Source organism: Chelonia mydas, chromosome 4 (genome assembly GCF_015237465.2).
Source record: "Chelonia mydas isolate rCheMyd1 chromosome 4, rCheMyd1.pri.v2, whole genome shotgun sequence".
Taxonomy (NCBI): Eukaryota; Metazoa; Chordata; order Testudines; family Cheloniidae; genus Chelonia; species Chelonia mydas.
Genome location: NC_057852.1, coordinates 79,876,459 through 79,902,235, shown reverse-complemented (window position 1 = coordinate 79,902,235; position 25,777 = coordinate 79,876,459). Strand labels below are relative to the sequence as shown.

At 42.8% G+C, this 25,777-nt stretch overlaps 1 protein-coding gene across 6 annotated transcripts in view; it reads right to left on the bottom strand.

Moving 5' to 3' along the window:
* The window catches only part of STOX2 (storkhead box 2), a 222,850-nt gene that overhangs the window by 101,885 nt on the left and 95,188 nt on the right, over window positions 1-25,777 (bottom strand). The window contains exon 1 of one of the 6 annotated variants that reach the window (XM_007054467.4): window positions 247-1,575. The exons of the other annotated variants lie outside the window; for them this stretch is intronic. Coding sequence (XP_007054529.1) covers window positions 247-412 — 166 coding nt within the window. The 5' untranslated portion in view covers window positions 413-1,575. Of the gene's footprint in view, window positions 1-246; window positions 1,576-25,777 lie in introns of those variants that run through there. 6 annotated transcript variants of the gene reach the window in all.

Sequence of the window (25,777 nt, the reverse complement as noted above, 5' to 3'; positions counted from 1 at the left end):
AATACTTCCTTTCATTTATTTTATTTTTTACTAATATATTTTAAACACCATATTGAGAGGGCCCTGCTGTGAATCTTGCTGAGGTACAAAATGGTGGATGTCTGATTTTTTTTTTTTTTTTTTGCATTATTCACAACTTATGCTATCAGTCACCGTATACCCTTTTACCTATCAACACAGTATTAGTGAGCCAAATAAACACCCAACACTGTGCCTTGCAATAAGCACAAAAATGCTGTTACAAACCTGATGTCATGTAGCCCCGTGATGCCTGGGCAATAAAAGCTGGTGGGAAGTGTTTGTGCAGTCGGTAGTCCTTTTCACTGCGGGACCTCATGCGATCTGAGGCCCGGTCAGAGAAATCTGAACTAGGCCAGGCTCGCCGTAAGGTTGTACTCCGTGTCTTCTTCATTTTGAGGCTACCTGCAGTCTAATCCTCCAGCAGCAGTAGCATGAGTCAGGCCTCACGGCGTGCTTGCGATGCTTCGTTTCATTAGTCTACCACAGCCACAGCTTGGGTAGAATCTGCAAACATTTTGCCACTACCTCTCCTATGAAGCAAACTGCAGGTCTGTTCCTTTTTTTTCCCCCCCTCGAATGATCCAATTTTTACACACGTCCCACAATGCATTACACTTCATTTGCAATCAGTCCAGCTTATAGCTTCCAGATTCATGTGGAGGAAAGGCACATTATGTGGCTTCTCAGGCAAGGGGGGTGAGGGGGTAGGGGACTGCAGCGTGAAAAGCTCTGGGATCCCAAACAATAGCTCGATTCAGCATAGGAGTGCTTAGTCAAGTGTGAGCCAGAACACAAAAAGACCCAAACAAATTAGGAAAGCCCCACTGCCTTTGGTTTCGACCCAAAACACAGAGCGCCCAGGAACTGTAGGAAGCAGGGTCAAATATCCAACGGCACAGGATTAGAATGATGCTTTGATAACAGTGAAAGTCATTTTTCTTCACCTATCAGAATCCAAGCCAAGAATCCATGGAAGCAGCCTAAACCATTGCTGCAGTAATCATTCGATCAATCTTCCTGTTAGCAGCACCCACAGCATATCCATACACACTGGATGTGCATGTGTCTCATTCACACATCTATCACATATGACCTACAAGAAGTAGCAACTGTATTCTTGCAGAATCCAGGAAATACAGATGGTCATAATGGCTGATGCTTCTGTCTTTTGCCCTCCTTCAGCAGTTTGCCAGTTGTTTCTTTTGTGCGTGTCGTTATTTGTTTTAAGGGATATAGGTATATTCCTCTCTAATGCACTAGCTCCTGCAGGCTTGGGAGGCGAGGCTGCAAATTAATCCAAACATTTGCTTTCAGTGAGTCAACCGTGTATAGTCTGCTCAAGTTGCCACAGCTCCTCCGCTGAACAGTTCTCCGCCTTGAAAACAGTGAATAGCTATTGAAGGGCAGGAAACAAGGCAGCCACCCAGTCTCATGCTAATCAAGAAGCTGTCTTAAGTTAGACGCACTGATCCTGTCAGGCTTCACATTTTAATGTGAAACACCCTTGGGCTCACTCAAACCTTGGCTTGTGCCCCAGCCTATAATCAGCTTGCATATATTTACATACAAAACTGCGTGTTTTTAGGATAGTCCAGCCCCCCTGAGATGGAAGGAAAGAAAATCTTTTGTTTGGAAAGGATATTTGCTACAGAACTTCTTCCTCTGCACAAACCCAATAGATTTCAAGTCAAAATGAGGATAGCAGGAATTGGTTCATCTGACAGCTGCAAACACATTCCATCGCAGAGGAATCAAGCTGGCTTGAAACTATAATGGAAACAGCTACTTCGCTCTCTCTTCTCTAGTTGTTAACCACTACCAACTGGCTAAACGGCAGGAAGGCCTGCAACCTCTTTAAAAATCAAGGCTCAATACAGCTGTTTCTAGTCCCACAGCCAATCATTATAGGACAACAGTGCATGCAGTGGGGGTGGGGAGCAGAAAGACAAAAACAGATACATTTCAGCTTGTAGCCAGTCTGGAAACACCCAAGCTGCTGCTACATGAGAGTTAAAACCCATTTGAGTGAGAGTTGCGATCTTCTGAACTGTGCACTTTTTAGCTATTATTCTCAGTATTAGGAGTTTAACTAAAAACTTCACTCTGATTACAAAAGATTTTAAGGGTATTATAAAATTTAATAATACTTAGCATTTCCATAGTGCTTCACTTCTTCAAAGTCCTCATACACAATTATGACCCTTCCAAGATTTCAAGACTAGCAGGGACTACTGTGATCATCTAGTTTCAGAGTAGCAGCCATGTTAATCTGTATTCGCAAAAAGAAAAGGAGTACTAGTGGCACCTTAGAGACTGACCAATTTATTTGAGCATAAGCTTTCGTGAGCTACAGCTCACTTCATCGGATGCATTGATCTAGTTTAGGATCATTGATCTAGTCTAGGATCATCTAGTTTGACCTCCTGTATAACACAGACCATAGAACTTCCCCAAAATAATTCCCAGGGCATGTCTTTTAAGACAAAAATATCTAATCTTGATTTAAAGCCTGGCAGTGATGCAGAATCCACCACAACCCTTGGTAAATTGTTCCGGTGGTTAATTACCTTCATTGTTAAAAAAAAATATGTCTCATTTCTAGTCTGAATTTGTCTAGTTTCAACTTTCAGCCATTGGATCATGTTATAACTCTGCTAGACTGAAGGCCCATTTTCAAATATATGTTTATCCACTGTTGGATTGCTCCACATCTATTTTAAAATGAACTTTTATAAACCACCAATTCAAGTAAACTGAATTGAAGTGGTTTCTTTTTTGCATGGAACCAAAAGGGTTAACCCCTCACCACCACTCATAAACACACCACAAGACACCCCGGCCACACCTACAGACTAATCAATCTTTCAAGATTTTTTTCTTTGCTGTGCTTCCACGTCATGAGGAAGCTGCTTCCCAGTCCTGATGAAGAACTACACTGTGACACAGATGGATTCCAAATGATCCACCTCTCCCCTCCGCACCCCCAGTGCTGTTTCCTGTAATTTAACAAAATGATATACATTAACAATTAAAACCACATATCAAAGAAGCAGGAAATGCTCCAATAGTTTCCTATTCTATAGATTACATAATATTCATCCTAACACAGAAATTTCAGTTATCTGAATTTCAGATGCCTTGTTGAAGAAATATTTAGGCTCAGGTTTTCACTGAAGTATGAATTTATAGACTTCTAAAAATATATTAAACACAGAATTTCTCCTTAGTGAGGCTTTTACAGCGGACATATTTGTAATGGGAAACGTAAAGAATCCATGCTGTCATATGAAGTTTACTATAATTCAGCGTTTTAAAACATTTCTTAAATTAAAACTCAATTAAATTTATTAGTTCAGCTTTAAATTACTTCTTTAATATAAGTTACTCTTTCCTGCTAAAGCTTATCTCACATTTTCAAAGGGTAGATAATTATAGTTCTGTAACTTTGACACCAACTCCAACTGTTTTAATAGTATTAAAACTCTGAGGGCTGGAAGAATAAGCTGAGCATTGGGAGTCAGTAAATATGCAGTTAAAATCTCACAGCTGACTTGTGTTGCTTTTGGCAAGTCACTGCCTCAGTTTCCCTACCTGGGCAATGCAAATAAGAATTATTTGTGGTTTATATGCTCCTTTCCTCTTGACACCAGTAGGAATTACATGACTAAAACTCCACATATAGCTTTGAAAATGAAATATTGAGGGATTCTTTCCCATATACCCTTATTGCCCAACAAATATGTGTAAAAATTTAAAGGACGACATTCAGGTCATTCTTCTGTACTGCTACAAAGATGCATGTTTCCTTTGACATTTCTCCTTCATGAACTGAAGGCAACATGAAAATGAAGATCAGCAAATATATGACCGAGAGCTCCATTTAAAAAAAACAATTAGATAAGATTTTAAGTACACAATTACTAAACAGTCTGGGTTTCATCCCCTATAACTATATGATGCTTTTGCTGGCCAGTGTTTTCAACCTAAAAGCAGAAGCCATTATAATTAGAGCTCTCCTCAGAACTCCTAAGTTTTTGGTAGACTAGGAAAAGTGACTGAGTTACGGTCGGGATTAGTTAACACAAACTAGCTAAGTGTGACCTAAAAACTCAGCCACTTTTCCCAGTGCAGATATAGGTCAAGTCATAGCCAAAATCCTAGGCTATAACTCTACCAGCTAAAAATTGAGCTAAAGATATTCCCTGAATCTACATTAGGAAAAATAGGTTTAAGTTCAGGTCAAAGTTAGCCAGTTCACATTACCTATCCCTGACTATAAACTCAACCTTTTTCCTAGCCTAGACAAAGCCTTACATGGCAGTCTGTTTTATTATGGCTTTATAATAATGTGCTTCTGCACAGGAGAATGGAGCTGCTATTCTACTGCTCCTAAAAATAAAAGGATGGCTGGAGAGATGAAAAATAAAATTTAAAAAAAAAGACATTAGGAAAAAGAGGAAGTCGTGAGTCAAGGGTCTAAAATGGAATAAGTGATAAGGGGGTGGGGGGGAAACAAGGTCAAGAAATAACACTAAGGGCTTGTCTTCACTACCAAGATACGTCGACCTAAGTTACAGTACTCCTCCAGCTATTCACGTAGCTGGAGTCAACATAGCTTAGGTTGACTTATCTTCATTGCACTGCATCGACAGGAGACACTCGCTGGTTGACTTCCTGTACTCTTCTTGGAGAGGTGGAGTACTGTGGTCCACTGCAGAGCGCTCTGCCGTCGATTTAGCGGGTCTTCACTAGACCCGATAAATTGATCACTGCTGCATCGATTGCAGTGAAGACAGTGAAGACAAGCCCAAAGTGAAGAGGGGAAATAACAGACTGACAAACAAGTAGGGCCACACAAGCAGTGATCCTGATATTGGCTTCCCACATAATTATTCCCTACTGAAAATTACTGAGTTGAATTTTAGAGTCTACCCCGCAACAGATCAATTTTTACAAGAGTGGGGATGTAAGGAACAGCTCTATTAAACACAAAGGTGTGTGTGCTCATGCCACTGATATGCAGAATATTTAACTCTAATTCTTTACTAATAGCCTGAGAAACACACGGACAATTAATTTCATTTTACTACTACTTTTTTTTTTTTTTTTTTTTTTTACTTTAAACACTGCACATATCTTACATGGTAACCTGAACATTTAATTTCCTGATAAGTTCTAGGTACAGCAGATGCAGGATGTTTTCTTGGTAATATGTAATGTATATGGTTAATATAAGATCACATCTTTTCTTCTGAATGAGTACGTGTGTTTTTCATGGTTCGTGCTTTGGGACAGAGTATGACATGGGCTGCATTTTTGCCCTGGTATAATTTAGTGCAAATTAATATATTTGTCCCAGAAAAAAGTCAAAAGTCAGATTTCAGTTAAAATAAATAAATAAACCATCACAAACTTCTCTCCCCTCCCCATGTTTTAGATGTCGGTCTGAAGCATGTTTTAGAGGCCATCTCTCACTTGCAGCACCCTTATTAGAGTGGCCATCTGTGCCTCTCTCCTCCTTGTATTCAATATCTCAGTCTCTTTCTAGGCCCAGACTGGAAAGCGTTTTCTGACATATCTGAAAGATTTCCTCCTTTTGAAGGGAGAAATCTAGAGCAAGTTTCCTCCTGCTATTGTATCTATTTGAAGCCAAAGGGTGTTAACTAGAGTGAATCAAATGTGTAACTTGAATATCAAGTTTAAGTTTTGGCTGTTTTGTTTGGGGGGAGGAGGGGAAAAGAGCTTCAACCAAACTTGTCATGATCCAATTCAGCTAAGAATGAGGGAGCGGGGGAATGCTCCCTGCATATAGGCATTAATAAAGGATTTTGCTATTTGCTCTAGGAGGTAGAGAGGAGAAAGGGTCTAGCTCATGACTACAGCCCCTTTCATTACTTTAAAAACAAAATACAAAGAAGAAGAAGAGAATGCCTTGACCAGGTTCAAGTGAAGTTGTTGTTCTTGATGGTTATTGTTATTGGTGGAGGCCCTTAAAATGACTCAGCTGGTCGGCTATCCCACACACATCATTAAAGAGAGAGGCAGAATCGGGGGTGCACTGGCCACAAAGGTCCTGAAGTGTTTTGAGATGAATCAGAAGAAACCTACAGCCTTAACATCCATTTCCCCACTTAATTTGTGTAATTACCAGAAGCAGACTGCCTAGAAATGACCACTTCAGAGATGCTGGCTTGGCATTATACATTTACAGAGAATGACTTAGATATATAGACCCTTGATATATCCTAAAGCAATTTTTCTATTATTAAGTAAAAAGTGTGCTGAACACCCCAAACTCCTGGTGAGTTTACTGGAAGTTAAGGAAGCTCAGTAACTTGCAATAATTGCATAAAAGTTTCAGATGCTTTCATGAGTTATCTGTTTTGGTCCTCCTTCACATTTAAACAAAATGAGCAAATTAGTATTACTAAGCATTTCTATTGCATTTTGATCAGAGTCCTTTATAAACATTAAATAACTAATCCTCCTTGACGGAATTAATTATTACTATCCCTGTTTTCCAGATAGGGAAACTGAGACAGAATGAAAAGTGACTTGCCAAAAATCATACAGCAAGTCAGTGTCAAAGCTGTGGTTAAAAATCAAGAGTCCCTGACTTCCAGTTTACAGACCACACCTTTCCCTGATTTATGAAACATGTGATTGCTCCCATATGACATGCTGTGTCCAGTGTTAGCAAGATGCGGATTTTGAAGTAACATTATGATCCTCTTTTAAATTAAAAAGTAACAAACCAATTTGCAAATAGAAAATGGACAGACCTTTAAAATAGCAGGGCTGGTGGGTGCTGCCATTTTAACTTTCGAGGCCTAAGGGTCAACGGCTCAGATTCTAAATGAAATGAGAGTTTCAACTGACAAGACTCCATCTTGACAGTAAAATCAAAATGGGGGAAATAATCAAGACACACATGAACAAAGCTGAAAAAAAGCTAATGCGGTCTTGGGATGCATCAGGAGAGGTATTTCCAGTAGGGATAAGAAGGTTTTAGTACCATTATACAAGGCACTGGTGAGACCTCACCTGGAATACGGTGTGCAGTTCTGGTCTCCCATGTTTACGAGGGATGAATTCAAACTGGAACAGGTACAGAGAAGGGCTACTAGGATGATCCGAGGAATGGAAAACCTGTCTTATTAAAGGAGACTCAAGGAGCTTGGCTTGTTTAGCCTAACTAAAAGAAGGCTGAGGGGAGATATGATTGCTCTCTATAAATATATCAGAGGGATAAATACCAGAGAGGGAGAGGAATTATTTAAGCTCAGTACCAATGTGGACACAAGAATAAATGGATATAAACTGGCCACCAGGAAATTTAGACTAGAAATTAGACGAAGGTTTCTAACCACCAGAGGAGTGAAGTTTTGGAATAGCCTTCCAAGGGAAGCAGTGGGAGCAAAAGATCTATCTGGCTTTAAGATTAAACTCGATAAGTTTATGGAGGAGATGGTATGATAGGATAACATGGTTTTGGTAAATAAATATTCATGGTAAATAAGCCCAATGGCCTGTGATGGGATATTAGATGGGGTAGGATCTGAGTTACCCAGGAAAGAATTTTCTGTAGTATCTGGCTGATGAATCTTGCCCATATGTTCAGGGTTTAGCTGATCGCCATATTTGGGGTTGGGAAGGAATTTTCCTCCAGGGCAGATTGGAAGAGGCCCTGGAGGTTTTTTGCCTTCCTCTGTAGCATGGGGCACGGGTCACTTGCTGGAGGATTCTGTGCTCCTTGAAGTCTTTAAACTACAATTTGAGGACTTCAATAGCACAGATATAGGTGTGAGGTTTTTTGCAGGAGTGGTGGGTGAAATTCTGTGGCCTGCATTGTGCAGGAGGTCAGACTAGATGATCATAATGGTCCCTTCTGACCTAAATATCTATGAATCTATGAACAACAGCTTTACCCCTCATTTTAGGGAAAAAATGAACCTCGGTCCTAAAATCAAAGTTTCTATATCTGTGTGCTCAAGGATTCATTTCTACATTACTACCCTCTACACTATTGCTCAATTGCATATAGTGAATCATATGTCTCATAAAGAGGAAATTAAAGCAGCTTTGCTTTATTACCATTGGCTAAGTTTGATAGTTGACAAGCTTCCAACATAATCACAGGAATCAGTTTTGGTGTGGTGCTTAATTCCCTGCAAAAAAATGCTGAAACTTCAGTCTCTATACTGTTAGCATGTAATGAGAATCCTTTCAAAGCCTGTAGAAATAAGCAAGGAAGAATATGAGAGTTTGTGTTTGTATTGCAGAGGCAGTCTCTACCAAACAGGCAATAGAGGTAGGGTGACCATGTGTCCTGTAAAACTACAAATAGCTCCAATTTTCAGGGGCAGTCCTGGCCTCCTAGTTGTATTTATAAAACTAGGGATTTTCTAAGTATTTCAAGCTGTGATGTGGCCTAAGTTTGCCCTAAAGTTACTGTGCAGCTGGAAAAAATGGTTACTCATCTTTCGTAACTGTTGTTCTTCAAGATGCGTTGCTCATGTCCATTTGATTGTAGGTGTATGTGCTTGCCACAGGCACCGGTGCCGGAAGTTTTTCCTCAGGGGTATCTGTAGGGGACCGGCTCTGGCGTGGCGCACATATGCGCGAGTATAAGGGGTGCTGCCGGTCCCCTCCCTTCCTCAGTTCCTTCTTGACAGAACTACGACAAAGGGGAAGAAGGGTGGGTCATGGACTGGACGTGAGCAACACATCTCGAAGAACAGTTACAAAAGGTGAGTAACCAATTTTTCTTCTTCGAGTGTTTGCTCATATTCATTCCATTGTAGGTGATTCCCAAGCAGTACCTCTGGAGGCAAGTAGGAGTTTATGGACGTGTCAATTGCAACACAGCTCTGCCAAATCCAGCGTCATCCCTGGCTTGCTGGGTGATGGTGTAATCCATTTTGAAGGTGTGCATCCCAGGTCTGCAGATGTCCTGGATGGGGACATAAGCCAGGAAAGCAGCAGACAATGCCTGAGCTCTTGTGGATTGAGCAGTTACTATTGGTGGGGGCATCACCCGTGCCAATTTGGAGCAGGTACGGATGCAGTTGATGGTCCAGGACAAAATCCTCTGGGACGCCCTTCATTCTGTCAGCCACTGCAACGAAGAGTTGAGTCGATCTGCAGAGAAGCTTAGTGTGCTCTAGGTAGAAAGCCAGGGCACGCCTAATGTGTAGGGTGTGCAGGAGCCTGTCCTTGTTAGGCACATGTGGCTTTGGACAGAACACCGGGAGGAAGATGTCTTGGTTGACATGGAAATGCGACACCACCTTTCGCAGGAAAGCAGGATGGGGACGCATTTGGACTTTATCCTCGTAGAACACCATGTGCAGTGGCTCTGATGTAAGAGCTTTAATCTCGGAGACTCACCTTGCTGATGTAATAGCTACAAGGAATGTGACCTTCCGCGACAGGTGGGAGAGAGAGCAAGAGGCTAGAGGCTTGAAAGGAGGACTGGTAAACCTGAAAAGGACTAGACTGCGATCCCATTGGGGGAACCGGATCATGGACTGGAGGAAACAGCCTCTTGAGGAACCTGATCGTCATCTTCTGTGAGAATACTGATCTACCCCGGACATGCATCTGGAATGCTGATACGGCTGCCAAGTGCACTTTAGTAGATGAAAAGACAAGGCCCTGTTGCTTTAAATGCGGAAGGTAGTCCAGGATGGATTGTAAAGAGGCACTGGCAGGGGAGATATTCCACTCTGAAGCCCAACAGGAAAAGCATTTCCACTTCACGAGGTAGATAGCCTTCCACTAGAGCTTTCTTCTTTCCAGAAGAACCTGCTGGACCTCCGTGGAGCAGGCTTGCTCCTCAGGGCTCAGCCACACAGCATCCACACCAGCAGGTCTGGATGGCCTGGGGAGTCCATGGGGCTGCCACTGCCACATCCATGAGTGTGCCGAACCAGTGCTGGCGAGGCCAGGCCAGGCCGGGGCAAACATGATGACTTGTGCCTTGTCCTTCTTGATCTTGAAAAGGACCCTGTTGATCAGTGAGCTTGGCTGAAAGGCATGCATGAGACCCTCCGACCACGACAGAAGGAATGCATCCAATAGCGAGCCGCAGTCAAGGCCTTGTCATGAGCAAAATTGGTGGCATATTCTGTTCTGTTTGTTGGCGAACAGGTCCACTTGGGGAGCTCCCCACTTTTGGAAGAGCATCCGGGCAACCTCCAAGTGGAGGGACCTCGTGGTGAGAGAAGAAGGACCTGCTGAGGCAATCCGCCAGCGTGTTCCAGACTCTGAGGAGTGGGAGGCTTCTAGGTGGATAGCATGCTGGATTCAGAAGTCCCACAGGCAAAGGGCTTCCTGACACAGGACTGACGCCCGGGCTCCCCCTTGTCTGTTGACGTAGAACATGGAGGCTGTGCTCTCTGTCAGTAACTGCACCACTCGACCAGATAGATAGGGAAGGAATACCGCACATACCAGGCAGATGGCCCTGAGCTCTCTGTTTATGTGAAGTGACAGCTCCTCCCGCGACCACAGTCTTGAGTTTTGGAGGGCTTCAAGGTGCGCTCCCCAGCTGAGGTCAGATGCATCCAACACCAGGGATTCTGTGGGCCATGGAGCCACAAACGAAACCCCTTCCATCACTGGATTTGGATTGCACCACCATTGGAGGGAGAGGAGTACTTGGGGCGGAATTGTGAGGAGCGTGTCCAGGGGGTGTCTGAGGAATAGACCAACAGCAGCCACATTTGAAGGTCCCTCAGCTATAGCTTGTGTGCTGGACTATGTAGGTGCACGCAGCCATGTGCCTTAGGAGTCCGAGACAGACCTGAGTTGCGGTGAGCAGGTGTATGGTGACTTGGGCACTCAGATCCAACATTGCCCTGAACCTGGCTTGTGGTAACAATGCTCTGGTTAGGTAGAGTCGAAGACTGCTCCAACAAACTCTATCCTCTGAACAGGGACCAATGTTGATTTTTGTTCACTTATCAACAGGCCTAGGGCATGACAAGTGGCTTGCAACACCTCGATACTGCGCTGCACCTGCCCTTTTGAGCAGTCCTTAATGAGCCAGTCATCCAGATAGGGATAGGTCTGGACCCTCCGACAGTAAGCTGCGACTATCGCCACGCACTTTGTAAACACTCTTGGCGCTGTTGCTAGGCTGGATGGGAGCACTGTGAACTGGTAACGTGTCTGACGGACCACAAACCACAGAAATCTCCTGTGGCCGGGAAATATAGAGATGTGAAAGTAAGCATCTTTCAGGTCAAGGGGAGCATATCAGTCTCCGGGGATCCAGGGAGCGGATGATGGAGGCCAGGGAGACCATGTGGAACGTCAACTTCTTGAGATATTTGTTGCGGTCTTGTAGGTTTAAGATGGGGTGTAGGCCCCCTTTGGCATTCAGAATGAGAAAGTACCAGGAGTAAAATCCTTTCCCTACTTGTTCTGTTGGAACTTCCTCCACAGACCCCAGCAGCAAGAGGGCTTGTACCTCCTGGGCAAGCAATTGCTTGTGAGAAGGGTCCCTGAAGAGGGAAAGGGAACAGGAGTGAAAGGGGGGATAGAAAGAAATTGGAGGGTATACTCTGCTGCCACCGTATTGAGGACCCAGTGGTCTGTAGTTATGGCGGTCCAAGCAGGGAGGAAAGGTAACAAACGGTGGGAAAATAAAGGGTAAGACAGATCCTGGTTGCAGGTTGGGAAGTCACCCTCGAGCATCCCCTCAGAATGACTGCCTGTTCTTGGGAGGGGCACGGCTTAAGCCCAAATGAGCCCCTGCTACAGGCAGCTGGCCTTGGCAACTCCTATATCTCCTGCTCTTTCTGTGGCACGGTTCCGCTCTGGTCTAGCCCGTGAACCTCTGCGTTTGCTGAGATTTAAATCTCTTCCTAGCATGGGCCAGGGTGTACAGACCCAGTGAGCGAAGAGTGGCCCTTGAGTCTTTTAGGCCATGTAATCTGCTGTCTGTTTGTTCAGCAAATAAATAGGACCGAGCTGTCGAATGGGAGGTCCTGGAAGGACTGTTGGACTTCTGCCAACAGACCAGACAACTGAAGTCATGACGCCCTTCTTGTGGCCATCACGGAAGCCATCACCCTGGCTGAGGAAGCTGCCACATCTGAGGTAGCCTGGAGGGGGCTCTCGTGATTGCCCTACCATCATCTAGTATGGCATTGAACTCCTGTTGAGCCTCCTGCAGGAGCGAGTCAGCAAACTTGGCCATGGACTGTCATACGTTAAAATGATACCTGCCAAACAAGGTCTGGTGGTTTGCGATGTGAAGCTGTAGGCTGGCTGTAGAATAAATTTTCCTGCCATACAGAACAAGTTGCTTTGCATCTTAATTTTTCGGGGTCAAGCTGGGTTGCCCCTTCCTCTCGTGCTTGTTGGCAGCCGCGACCACTAGTGACCCGAGGCAGAGGTGTGTGTATAAGTACTCAAACCCCTTTCCAGAAACATAGTACTTGCGTTTTGCCCTCTTAGAAATGGGGCAGGGATGACAGGGTCTGCCACAGGGCTTTTACAATTTTGACTACCCCATCATGCATGGGTAGACCCACCTTTGCCGTGGCCACTGCCGCCAAGTCATCAAATAGGGAGTACACGGGTTCGGACATCTCCTCCTGCCTCCAATCCCAGGTTGGCCGCCACTCATTTAAGCAGCTCCTGGTGGGCTCTGACATCATCCTGAGGTACAATCTGCGACGGGCCTGTTACTGCCTCATCAGGCGATGATGAGTGGGAGGCCAGCCCAGGATGAGGGATGGGTTCCATGTCCCCTGCCTGGGAAACCACATCCACCAGAGGAAGTGGCTCTTGGGCCCCTTGGATGGATGGGACATCTGAGCCCGGGATCGAGACACCAAGGTCAGTCTTTCTGACGCCCCTGAGACTGTGTGTTGGGCCTGAGGTCTCCCAGCCTGGGGAATTGCCCATAGGTTCTAGATTTGCCAGAGCCCAGGTCCCTGACCCTGTGGCTACATTCTTGGAGGTTGGCTCTGGGAAGAACCTGCTGGCTGTGCAGGTGGCGGTTGGTCCCTGGGGGCCATCGACTCCTTGCTCTCAGAGCCCCAGGAGGAATGGTATTCCTCTGGTGACCATGGTGTCGCCACAATAGGGTAGACTTCCCCACTATGTCTGATGATCTTATGCCTGCCAATCGGGGAGCGGTATCGGGAGCCTGCTGAGTCGTGCCATGTATCTGGCGACTGGTGGCGCTGCTCAAAGGCCCAGTAATAATCCGGAGAATGATGCCACCCATTTCGGGAATGGTGTGCAGGCTCCGATGACCGGGAGCATGGGGATTGTCTAGGACACTCCAGTGAGGGCTTCGGCAACCAGCGATGGTCCGGTGACTGGTATCGGCCTTCCAATGACCAGCGTCGGGGCTCTGGAGATCAGTGTTGCTCTGAGCAGCAGTTCTGGTACTCTGGAGAGCACCGAGGAAGCCCTGGTGAGCAGCGCCTGGAAACTGGGGAGTGGCACCTTTTCGGTGACCGCTGCCAGAGTTCCGGGAACCTCTGTGGCCCCGATACCATGGATCTGGTGACCAATGTATGGATCCCAGAGATCAGTGCCTGGAGCTCGGTGATTGGTGCCGGGAACCTGCTGAGTGGCCACAAGTCTGTGATTTGAGACGCGGCTCTGGAGATCATTGGCACGGTCCTGGTGAGGGGGCCAGAGTATGGGGCTGCGAGCGTTCTGCAGGGGTGCCACTGAGGGCTTTCCCCTAAAAACAGATGGGCGGGAGGGGCTGTTAGGCCGCTCTTCCCAAGGAGTAGGCAGCAGCGGGAGGGAGATGTCGTCTTTTGCTGCTTGAAAGACTTCTGGGGTTGACGGTACCATGTACTTCTACCACTCCCTGGGGTAGGAGACAGGTCACAGGGCAGACTAGGCCCAATAGGTGAGGCTGCTGCTTGGCTGCGCTCCGGTGATGGTGAGATGGTTCAACTAGGTCTAGGTTCCTCTTCTCCCTTATCCTTACGGGACCCCAGGTAGTACCCTCTCCCGGCGTGCTTTTTGTGCCTTTTGGCTGATACTGGTGACAAGGATCAGCATCAAGAAGCAGCCAGTGCTGGGGGCAGGCTTTTTAGTTGATGCCGAAGTACTTGGCACCAAGTCCGAATGTGCCAGCTCCGAGGCCAGTGCAAGAGCAAACTCCATGAGAAGCAGGTGGAGCCAAATGTCTCTCTCCTTTCTGGTCCGGGGCTTGAAGCCCTTGCAAATATGGCACTTTTCATGAATGTGGGCCTCACCCAGACTTCAAACAACTAAGATGTGGCTCGCTGACTGGCATGGGCTTCTTCAAGCAATCCCAAGGCTTGAAGCCTGGGGAGCCTGGGCTAAGTCCCTCAGGACTATAAATAACTAAGTATACTAACACTATTAGGAACTGTTAACTTTCTCTGACTGCAACTATTTGCACAAGGAAAGTTTGTAGAACCACTGAAAGAGAAACCCCTTGATAGAACAAGGGGAGCACTCCTTATACCGGCGCATATGCATGCCACTTCAGAAGGCGCCAAAACGGTCTCCTACGGATACCACTGAGGAAAATCTTCCAGCACAGGTGCATGTGGCAAGCACACACGCCTACAATGGAATGGACATGACCAAGCACTCGAACACCACCACCGGAGCTAACCAGGAATCTATTGCTGGCACTACCTTTCTTTTATATCTTGGTGGAAATGGAAAAGATGTCAGACCCACACAATACAGAGGTACCAGGCAGCACGAGTACTGTGGAATGCTCCTTGGGCTGCGGTGCAATGTATCCTCTTTAAGCCACTTCTCCCTGGAAGTCCCCAGAAGAGAACAGGCTGTGGGAGGGGTGTGTGAAGCAAACACACCATTATGGACAGGACAGAGAGAAGCAAGGGTGTGGATCAGACAAAGGAGAATACAGGGTGGAAGTAGAAGACTGAAGGATGGGAAGATACGACGACAAGAGGGTCGAGCAGAGGACAAAATGAGAAAACATGAGAGAAATTAGTACAGGCAGCTAAAAGCAGAAAAAAGCAGGAAGGAGAAGGGTATAGTTTAGCAACAGAAGAAAAGAAAAAATAAAATAAGATAGGACTAAGAGAGAAACTAGAAGAAGAAAAATACCACAGATATCCACGATGCCACAGTCTACTCGCTCTCCAGTTGTACAGTCTGCCAGTGAAAACAGGTAAACAAGACCTGAATTTCTACTATAAACAAAACATACAAAAAAATTTGTAAAAGAAAAAAGCTTTTCAGACTTTCACACACACAAAACAGGAGTTATGGATGTGCCACTACTATCAGATACAGCGAAAAAGGGCACTAACCCAGGTAACCTTTAAAGAAACGTTTGTGTAATCCCTTATTGCATAAGAAAGTCTGCTAACAGGTTACAACTGTCCTTTGATTTTAGGAAGTAACAGGGTTTCTCCTTCCATAGTTAGCATTCAGGTGCACTAACAAAAGTAAACCAGAAAACGTACACTGTAGCATGTCTCCTTTTCAGATCACTAAGACTTTCAGGTCACTAGTGTTATTAATTTGTCACCTTTCACAAGCACTCATCATTCATACCATAGGCGAGGGGTGTGGGGGGAAGGAAGAGAAGCCATGCTATTTGGCTGCCCAGGCTTGTAACCCATATTACAAAATAAGGCAGTTTCTGCTGATGGATTTAACAGCTACAAAGGAGTTTTAATAGCTGTATTCATTCAAAAGATTCTTTCTTCTTGGGCAAACTGTTTGAGAAGCTCTACCAGAGAAAGAGAGAGAAATAATCCAGAAGTTGAACATGTGAGAGAAAAAACTTTCAAAAGAGAAGAGGGGAAAATATTTCAAGCTTATCACAAGGCAACCCTGCAGCCTAACTCCAAAATGATATCAAGTTATATTATGCTATGGTAATAATCCTGGTTTAATTACACCACCTCTTAAGCTAGTTTCAGATCATATTTCTCTCACTGTTATGGTTTGGGAACATGTGATGACAGGAACGCAGTGCTGCTGCACAAATGCTGTATTTCACCGATTAATTTTTTTATGTGTTGGCTTATACAGTCCAGTATTTATTTTAGCTAGCACCGCTTTTAGATAAATCCTGCCTTCCCTCTACCCCTTCTAAGGGAAGAAAGACTCTCCTGTATGTGTTTCCACTCCAGCCTTTTTGATTGCATTCATGGCTTCCCCTGTACAGAAGACAATTGATAAGGGAGTGTTAATCTGGGTAGCCCAGGCTACTCAAAAACACAGCTTGGCACCAAAGGGAATACATTTTACAAGTTATAGTCTTCTCTTGATATAAGTTGTTAGCTCCCATTATCATTGAGTTGTGAAGCGTGTGACTCAAGAGGGAAAGGAGATGGGATTATGCCTCTAAATACAAGCTGGGCAAGAAAAAACCTGAATACTGCACAGATTTTTAAACAGCCAAGCCACGCCAAGTTATTAAACCTCTCATATACAATCAAAATCAAAATCCTGGAAAACTGGAGTTATAACAGTTCAGTTCATTCGTTGGCTGCTTGCACAAAAGAAATAGTAGTAAAGAACGTGCCAAAAATGTCGACCACAACTTACTTGTTTTCCATTGGTGTCAAATATCTTCAGTACACGGATATTTAAGTAACAAATTGATATCCAGGAGCCAGCTGTACTATTATAAATTAGACATAACCTAACTGTCTGGTATGGGATGTTAAAAAAATGATAAAAAATAAATATCTAATCAATCTTTACTAATAGTAAAACCCATGACATATCTGTTTTTCAAAGACTATTATACATATACCTCTTTGCCTTTTTTCCCCATCCCCCCATAAAGCAATTAATTGACACTCAGAGTTTGTTCTTTCATGCCCTTTAAAAAAAAAATACATTCCAAAATAAAAGGAAGCATGTAGCTATACCCATAACACTTGGACAATTTCTGTATTTTTCAGCAGTTACCATTCACTGGCACATTTATTTTTAAATTCCACACAACTTCCACCTTCCACACGCAGAAACCTGAACAAAACACCAGAGGCACATTTGCAAATGAACCAAAAAATATGTCTGATGGACAGTTTAGAACTTAAAAATACCAAGGGAACTAAATCTTGACAGCTTCTAGATCTCCATGGAGCATTTGTTGAACTACAAAGCACTAAATTCACCTTAAAAATCCTTGCTTATACATATATACACAATACATTATGTATATAGCATGTATAAAAGAAAGGGGACTTTAAAATCTTTAAGAGGATGGGGAAGCCTACAAGTTTGAAAAAAGTCTAAACACCTTCAAGCATGAATACACCTTCAAGCTCTTCACAAAGTTTGTTTGTTTCACACAGGTAAACACCTCTGTGTAACACAAAATACTTGATTTCCACATAATGTTCGGAAGGAAGGGAGCAGAGTACACCCCAGGCATAAAGAGTCTCAAAAACACCTTCTGTTCATCATATCATGGTGGGTCAGTTAATCCTTGAATATTTTGCCAAGGGTTCAGACAAAACCTAATTCCTGCTAGCATCTCATGCCATTCTTATGTTGGAGAATAATGATGGGCTGTTGAAGAATAGCAAAGCCAAGATCTTTCTATCAGATCAATTAATCTCTCACTACACAGCAGAAGGGGCTATGGAAGAAACTTTTCCAATATTGATTAAAGTTGTGGCTTTGCCTCACTTAAGCAACCCTAAGATATGCTCAGTAAAGCACCCTAGTGGAGCTTCATCCTTCCAGTGACTCAGCTATCACACGGAGGAGAGAAAATGATGAAGCTGTACCAAGTAAAGGGGGAAATAAAGAGAAAGCTACATGCTGATCCCAGCATTTTTGCTACACACTAATCCCAGCACTTTTATTATGGTGGCAGTGTATAGATTCAGAATACTGCCTATATACACCAAACACCTGGGGTGAACCAGGAAATGGCCAGAGGCCCAATTGTAAGAACTATGTTTCCCTGCTACAGTGGAGATGTTAGAAGTTAGAGCAGACTCTTGAAGCCTTAAACGCACATATCGAGGACGACAGTGGACCACAGAAACAAACACTCACTACTGTTAATCACCGTCCCAGAGATTGTGCAGTTGGGTCTATCCCCACATAAACATGGGCATTGCTTGAGAACAGTACAAAAGACAGGACCCATGAGCAGGGACAGCAAGCAGACCACTTACCATGGGCCTGATCCAAAGCCGATATAAATCAATGGAAAGATTTCTATCTTTGGATCTGGTGCCAGGGTTTCACATTTACTACGCTCCCACACTGGCAGATTGTCACTATGTGGCTGTTGTAAGTGGGGCACTGTGATTGCTCTATTACTTTTTGATGCCCCAATGGCACTGATGAGGGGAAACAGGAAGGACCTGTGTATCACTGGAATGCTTACCTTGTGTGTTCTCCATTACCGTGGTTTGTTGCCATCCTCAACTGTGTTCCAGTTCGCTTTTGTAACACACACATTACTCACCCACATACCCCGAGATGATTCCACTGTCATGTTTATAGGCCGGCAGGAGATGATGGGCCCGACTTGTGCTTGCATATCTGAACACGTTTTTCTGAGTACTTCTCAGTGTCTATGTTTTGCATTCAAGAAGAGGATAAGGGAGGGGCATTTACCAAGAGCACGATGGGGTATATTCCAAACCTATATCTCCACCTCACAACATTTTTAAGCTCCCCATTTAAAAAAAAAATTATGCAAAAGAAAAGAAAATGTTTTAAATTTTACATAATAACGCAAACTGTTAAAGCAAGTCCGCCAGCCCCGGGGAACTCTGCAATACACAATATTCAGTTTCTTTTCTTTTTCTTTTTTGAAATGCCAAGAAAAAGTGTTATCTAGTATAGAAAGGTTATCCCCTAGCTTGTCTGAAGCCTGCTATGGGATCGTTAACCCCTTCCTGGAGTTGCACAGAAGGAGCCTAGATATAATGCCTCATCTGAAGCATTACACTCCTTACAGAAAGCACTGAAGTGTCACACTGGGTATGAGAACAAACCCTGGTGTCAATTTTTCAGGTTACAAATCTTCTAACCAAACTCAAGAGTGAGAACAACAGAAACTTGACAACACTACGAAGTATGAGTCAATTATTACATGGGAATATCATTGCAATAGCCCTGAAGAAAAAGTGACAAAGTATAAAATTAAAAGGCATTCTTGTGCTGTAAAATAAAATCCTCAATGCTTCCGGGTAAAAGATTACTTACTTAATCAATTATAGAACAAAGCATGTGAATAGGAACAGCAAAGGATCGTGTTTCTTCCAGAGTAAATGCTTTTCACATTACCATACATTTGTGTGAAGCCCAGGAAACAACTTGTACTTAATAGTTCAAGAAATCTAAAAAGATCCTTTAAATAAACAAAACCTAAATTAGGTGATTTTAGAAGAAAGTTCATAGCCCACATTTCTTAACAAACATTTTCACTCAGAAGAATTAACATAAGAACATAAGAATGGCCATACTGGGTCAGACCAAAGGTCCATCCAGCCCAGTATCCTGTCTACCGACAGTGGCCAATGCCAGGTGCCCCAGAGGGTGTGAACCTAACAGGTAATGATCAAGTGATCTCCCTCCTGCCACCCATCTCCACCCTCTAACAAACAGACTAGGGACACCATTCCTTACCCATCCTGGCTAATAGCCATTAATGGACTTAACCTCCATGAATTTATCCAGTTCTCTTTTAAACAGTATTACACAGATACTGAGGAACTGATGCTTTCTCTCGAGTCCTCATTAAAAACTGATAACTTTTGAACAGCAATCAATACCTTTATAAGTCAATTGAGGTAAATGCCATTAGTCATGCTGATCATCCTATAAACTCTTGAAGGAATGTCAAACCCAGCTACACAAACTTAAAATGCTCTTTTTCTCCTGTTATTCTAAGATTCATCACACACTCATCCTAAACCTGTCTTGGGTTCTGTGGAAGAGTAAAGGAAACTCCACCTGCATGCACTCATCTTTTTTCCTGATCACTTTCTTGATGCCGCTACCACCTTCCTCTCCCTCCCGCCACACCTATAAGCCAGGTCAGGAGATTGGCCCCTAAAACCCATGGAGCCGAAGTCCTTCTATTTTTAAGAACAGTCCCAAGCACCGTGTGGAATGCAGTACAAAAAACACAGACAGACCTTGTGTTCAGAAATGAAACAAAGGTAGAGTCATCAGGGAGACGTTTAAGCATCTTTGCTTCAACTGCCTGTGGAGTAAGGAGCTGTGAGCACAAGCACCTGTATTTTTAGTGTCCTGATCCCCTAATCATTTCAGCAGTACTTAAACTCCACAGATTTCCACTCACTGAAACCAAAAACAATAGAGGGGAAAAAAGTATTTCCAAAGGCTGATGCTATTATTGAACTGCCAATGAAAAAACTTCTGCTAATGCCCCTTAAATATATCCCCCGGTGTTCCTAATCTGAACACAAAAGATTGGGATTAAAAATGCTGAGATTAAAACTGCCTGCAGTTTTTAGCTTCTGTGCCCATTGATGACAATAGTTTAAATCCTTGGCTATTGCTTCTTGAAGGCACCGCCTACACACGGTCCTCCAAAGTTCTTTGAAATGTTAAATACTAAGCTGGAAGAAGTCATAAACGAAATAGTCTTTATAAAAGAAACAGATACAACGTACAGCTTTTGAAAATTCATTCCTCAGTTGCTTTGCTTTCAGCAACCAGCATGTTCTCAATTTGTTATTGCCTACAGTTCTAACTTCTTTTGAAAGGAAGCTGAGGAATGGAATAGCTGAATTAGAGCTGGAAACAGCTGCCAAAATATGCACGTTTTACTTCTTCGAGCTCACCAGTCTCCAATAAAAAAAAGATATCCTGTCTCTTGGCTGGAAAGACTAATTCCTCATCTACTCAACTGTCCTACTCTGACTATCCAAATCCCACCCATTTAAAAAAAAAAGGGTTCTATTGTATTCTGGATTCCAGAAACAGAATGTCTGCACCAATGCAGACCTATATTATTGCTCTCCATTTCACTGCAAACCCAGATGGTGAATTATCTTTCCACAAACAACTTCTTGATAAATCAAAATAGAAATCTAGAATTATAGGACATTAGTTTATCACCTCCCTTCTTCCCATAAATTATTAATCCCTTTGTTTAGCATACTTGTTGTTGATTAATATGAGTAATGATATACAAAAAAAAGTAGGAGGACAGCCAATCAATCATCAATAACGGCCTGGAGAAATCACCACTGCGACATATCAGCTTTTTCCCAAAAATATAGCGTCAGCTGAAACTGCTAAAGCCACTGCCTGTCTCCTTAGCAGTCAGGCAAAAAAAAAATAATAATAATATAGATAGATTGCAGTGCTAGTGGAGAAGTGACATGGGGCCAAGCTGGATGTGATGAGCCAGGCTACACAATCTAAAACCCTGCAAAGAACGCTTCATCAAGAACAATTCCTCCAAAACAAACCGTATTCCATCTATTTAGGTTCTTCTAACAGCTCCCATCACAGTAAGAGTATCGGAGCAGATTCCAGGAGTTAATAACCAAAATCACAGTTGACTGGTGGCTACATTTCCTCCTGCATTTCCGTCACCTGTAACACAATGGGATTTGGGGGAGGGGGTTCCTCCTCCTGCCTCCCCCATTTCATATCTTTCCCTTCTTTCTTGTTGCCTTCACCTATTTTTCTTCCTCTCTTCTTTGCAGTTTTAAGCAAAATCTGGGGAAACTACGTTGAAAAATTAAGTTTTATACTCATTCTGATCCCTGAGAGATTTGTAGTCACTCTTATCCTCTCCTGTAATGACTTCCAAAGCCATGGCCCTATTACCAAGAAAGCCCCATTTCATGTTATCAGGGACTTCAGGTTGACAGTTGCGTAGTTCATGAGGAATGCAACCACCACGGGAGGTCACTGTCCCACAGACACACACACTCTTGGGGGTATTGTTGGCCAAGTCCGTGAAGGGCTTTGAAGATTCATAGAGATCTTGAATTTGATCAGTTCTAGAGGGAGCCAGTGCAACAAACAAAGCACCAGAATATGTGCTGGATGGTACAGCTAGAAACATGAATTTTGCTTTGTTTTATCCATCTTTCAAAACACTGCTCAGCCAACCCAGGAATGAATAGATATAATTTAACCCTTCTCATTTCTGAAAGAACACAATCAAATATTTTTTTAATAATATGAATAATCTAAAGGGAGTTTACATATTGAGAGAAATTCTAGCAGTCAAACTAGTAGATCCATATCAGAAAACCTGTTGACAGAACAGGTTAAATACACCTCAGACATTCTGGGTCTCCCAAAACACAGAGGCCATACCATAAGCCCTTCATTACAGGAGCTGCAGAGGGAACATCAGGAAATAAGACTGCACGTTTGTACACTGATACAGCAATGGAAACAATCCAGATACCCCATCATGCTACAAAAGCAGAACTGTGTACCTTTACCATGACAAGCTGGTTGCCTCTTATACTGACCCTCACTATTATCCAGGAAATTATTCATACTCTGGGTATTTATAATAAATGCATTTGGGTATCCACAATTGAGCCTGCTATCTAACAGGCCAGAATTTCACCCATGAAGCAAAGGGTTAAGATTCCCTTTAAATTCAAAATACTAATACACATATATTCAACTTGCCACCTCGGGAATTTGCATATTAAATACACACATAAAAAAAAAGCAGGGAGAAAAATGATGTTTGAGGGACAACAAAACAGATGGCCAATTAGTTATCACTCTTGGTCTGATAATTTACGTGGGCTAAATTTGTTAATTTACTCTCTTATTTGCAAAAAGGACCATGCTTTATCTTAGCAACAGCCATAAAACATGGTCCTTAGGATACCTTAGTTACACAGTGAATATTGCTATCCCCAAGATTAATCATCCATATACATACCCACAAACCATTGAATGCCTACCTATGATGAATGGAAAACATGCTACTCCAAGTACACCACTTATTTTTCCCCTCTCTTCTCCAGGTGTGCTTTTTATAATAAAAAGTTTCTTAAAATTCTGTTTAAAAGATTGGAATTTTATGTCCACATGTGCCAGGATACTAATCTTTGATCTCATTACTAGTCTTTCTACAATAGTTCTAAAACAAGAAGTGGCTTCCTTGGTTAACTCTAGTCATCTTGCTGAACTCTTCCTACATTTAACCTAGCTACTACATGGTGAAACTGACTCATCAGATTTTCACTAGTAGAATTTACAATCTATGTCACTGGCAGTAAGATTCATAACGAGAATCATGTTTAAAAACACAGATTGTCTCATGGACATTCTCCCCCTCATGTAGGGTGACCAGATGTCCCGATTTTATAGGGACAGCCTGGATTTTTGGGTCTCTCTCTTATACAGGCTCCTATTACCCCCCCACCCGCTGTCCCGATTTTTCACATTTGCTGTCTGGTCACCCTACCTTCATGTACTACTACATGGACCACCTCCTTTCCCATTTCAAGTTGTGCGCGGCACATTCTCCCATTTCTGAGCACACCAATCGTATTTACTATGGTAGTGCCTAAGGTCCAACCAAGTCCTTTTCTGGACAATTTAATATTTTTTTCCAGAAGAAAAGGTTGTTCACAAACACTGCAGTATTTCTGTACTAAAACTGAAGTGAGTGGAAGATTTAAAGTAATTAGTATAATTTTACTTACTGGCAAGAGCAGTTCCCTTTGTTTGACCCTTTGACTGCACTCCTGTTCCTGTTATTTTATTAGTTGTCCCCCAAAATTACTTGGCTTCCAGGTCTTCTGGATCCAGAAAGTAGATCAAGACATTTCTAATGGTTCAATAATTTTTTCAAATTAGCAGGATTTAAATGTAAGTCAGGAAGTGCTTATCAGAGGCATTACAAACAGAAGCATGCTCTTAAGAGAGGCCAGCAAGGGAAGACAGAATCCACTTGCTACAGACAGACCTCAATATTGTAACAGACAAGTCCTCAATCTTCAGAGTAGAGCTAGTGCTGGGGGAAAGCCATTTTGGGTAAGTTATTGAACTACAGCACTCCAAACACTAAACCCATTTGAATCAACTTCTCTTTGCGTCTCTCAGGACCTATATATCCCCACTCCTGGGGATAGTTCTCACTACTCTAAGTAGTCCCATTGACTTCTGTGGGACTGCTTATAACTGGAGTACTACATCTAGAAATAGATGTTTGTAGGTTCATGCCCTAAGGAAGTTAAGTAATTAGGATGGGAGGGAGAGAGGCCTCCATGAAGGAAGATCTCCAGTTTGACCCAATAGCATCTGTTGCTAGCGCCACCATTTCTGTACGTCTGCTGCAGAACTTTTCAGTTCTTGTTTGTCAACATAAAGAAGTCTACCCCCATCTCTCCACCCACTTACCGGTGTAGGAAGTGTTATACAGAGAGACTCATGAACACCATCTGTTTGCCTGTAGAGTTTGATTTTTTTCCTGGCAGATAAGCAATTAAAACACAGAGTGCACAGACAGAAATATACAATTCTCTACGTAGTGAAAGAACATCGAAGTCAAATGTACCTACTTTCTCCCACAATGTAGTATTTCGTTTCCTAGCTTAATTTACCTGCATTATTTCTTTCAAAAAGGAAATTTTTACAGGTGCATGAAGTTTAAAAACATGACTTTTGTCCCAATAAAAATTAATGGATGCATGGACATTACTGATAGGTGTCATTTCCAGACTCAGAGTGGAGACCTATAGTAGGGAACAGCTTTTTAAATGTCATCTTTATTCCTTTCACATACAAAAAGGAATATAACACATTTCATATATCAATGCACACAATAGCACCATGTCTGTTTCAATAAAAATTCAATCCACCAAGAAAAATATCCCTCCTTTCTTCATGAAAAATGTGAAATAGGAGATTTTACAGCTGGGGAAACTGAAGCAAAGAATAACTCTGTTTTTCTAAACTGTCCAGTGATTTTGGATATCTCCATTTTTCTGGAATCCAAGCTGAGATACCTGCTGATCAGGTCCTAGAGGTACTGGACACCCACAACTCCAGCTGAAGTCCATGAGAGCTAACTGTGCTTAGCACCTCTGAAAAATTAGGTACAAGTGAACTCAAATAAAGAATCCAGAAATGGAGACACCCACAATTACTGTACATTTTTGAAAATGTTGGTATAAGAGTCTTGCTTAAGGTCACACAGGAAATAGGATGGATAAAAAACAATTTTTTAAAATAATTTTAAAACATCAGATTTTTGTTTATCTAAATCAAACTTTTATTTAAATTTACTTTATTTTATTTAAATTAGAAGTTTTTCCTTTTAAAAAATAAACATGTTAAAATGATATCTGAATTTAATACAAAATATATTATATCATCTTAAAACATGTAAATAAAAAATAAATATGCTGAATCCATGAACATCTTCAAAAACTGAGTTTAAGGCTGATTTTCTATATAAAGAAAGAATCGGGGTGTGGGAGCGAATCTAACTTTTGATTAATGTAGATATAAATATGGCACAGTAGGTCAAATACTTAGGGCCCTACCCAATTCACAGGTCATTCTGTCAATTTCCATAGGATTTGAAAATTAGTCAATTTCATGTTTTCAGACATTTACATCTCAAATCTCATAGTGTTGTAACCATGAGGGTCCTGGCCCAAAAGAGGGTGGTGGGGAGAATTGCAAAGCTGTTGTATATCACCCTCACTTCTGCGCTCCACCTCCGGCAACCTCCTGTGGCTGCAAGAAGCACCATGGCTGCTGCCCAGCCCCAGTGCTGCCCACAGCCAGGGGAGACACCTGGAGGTGG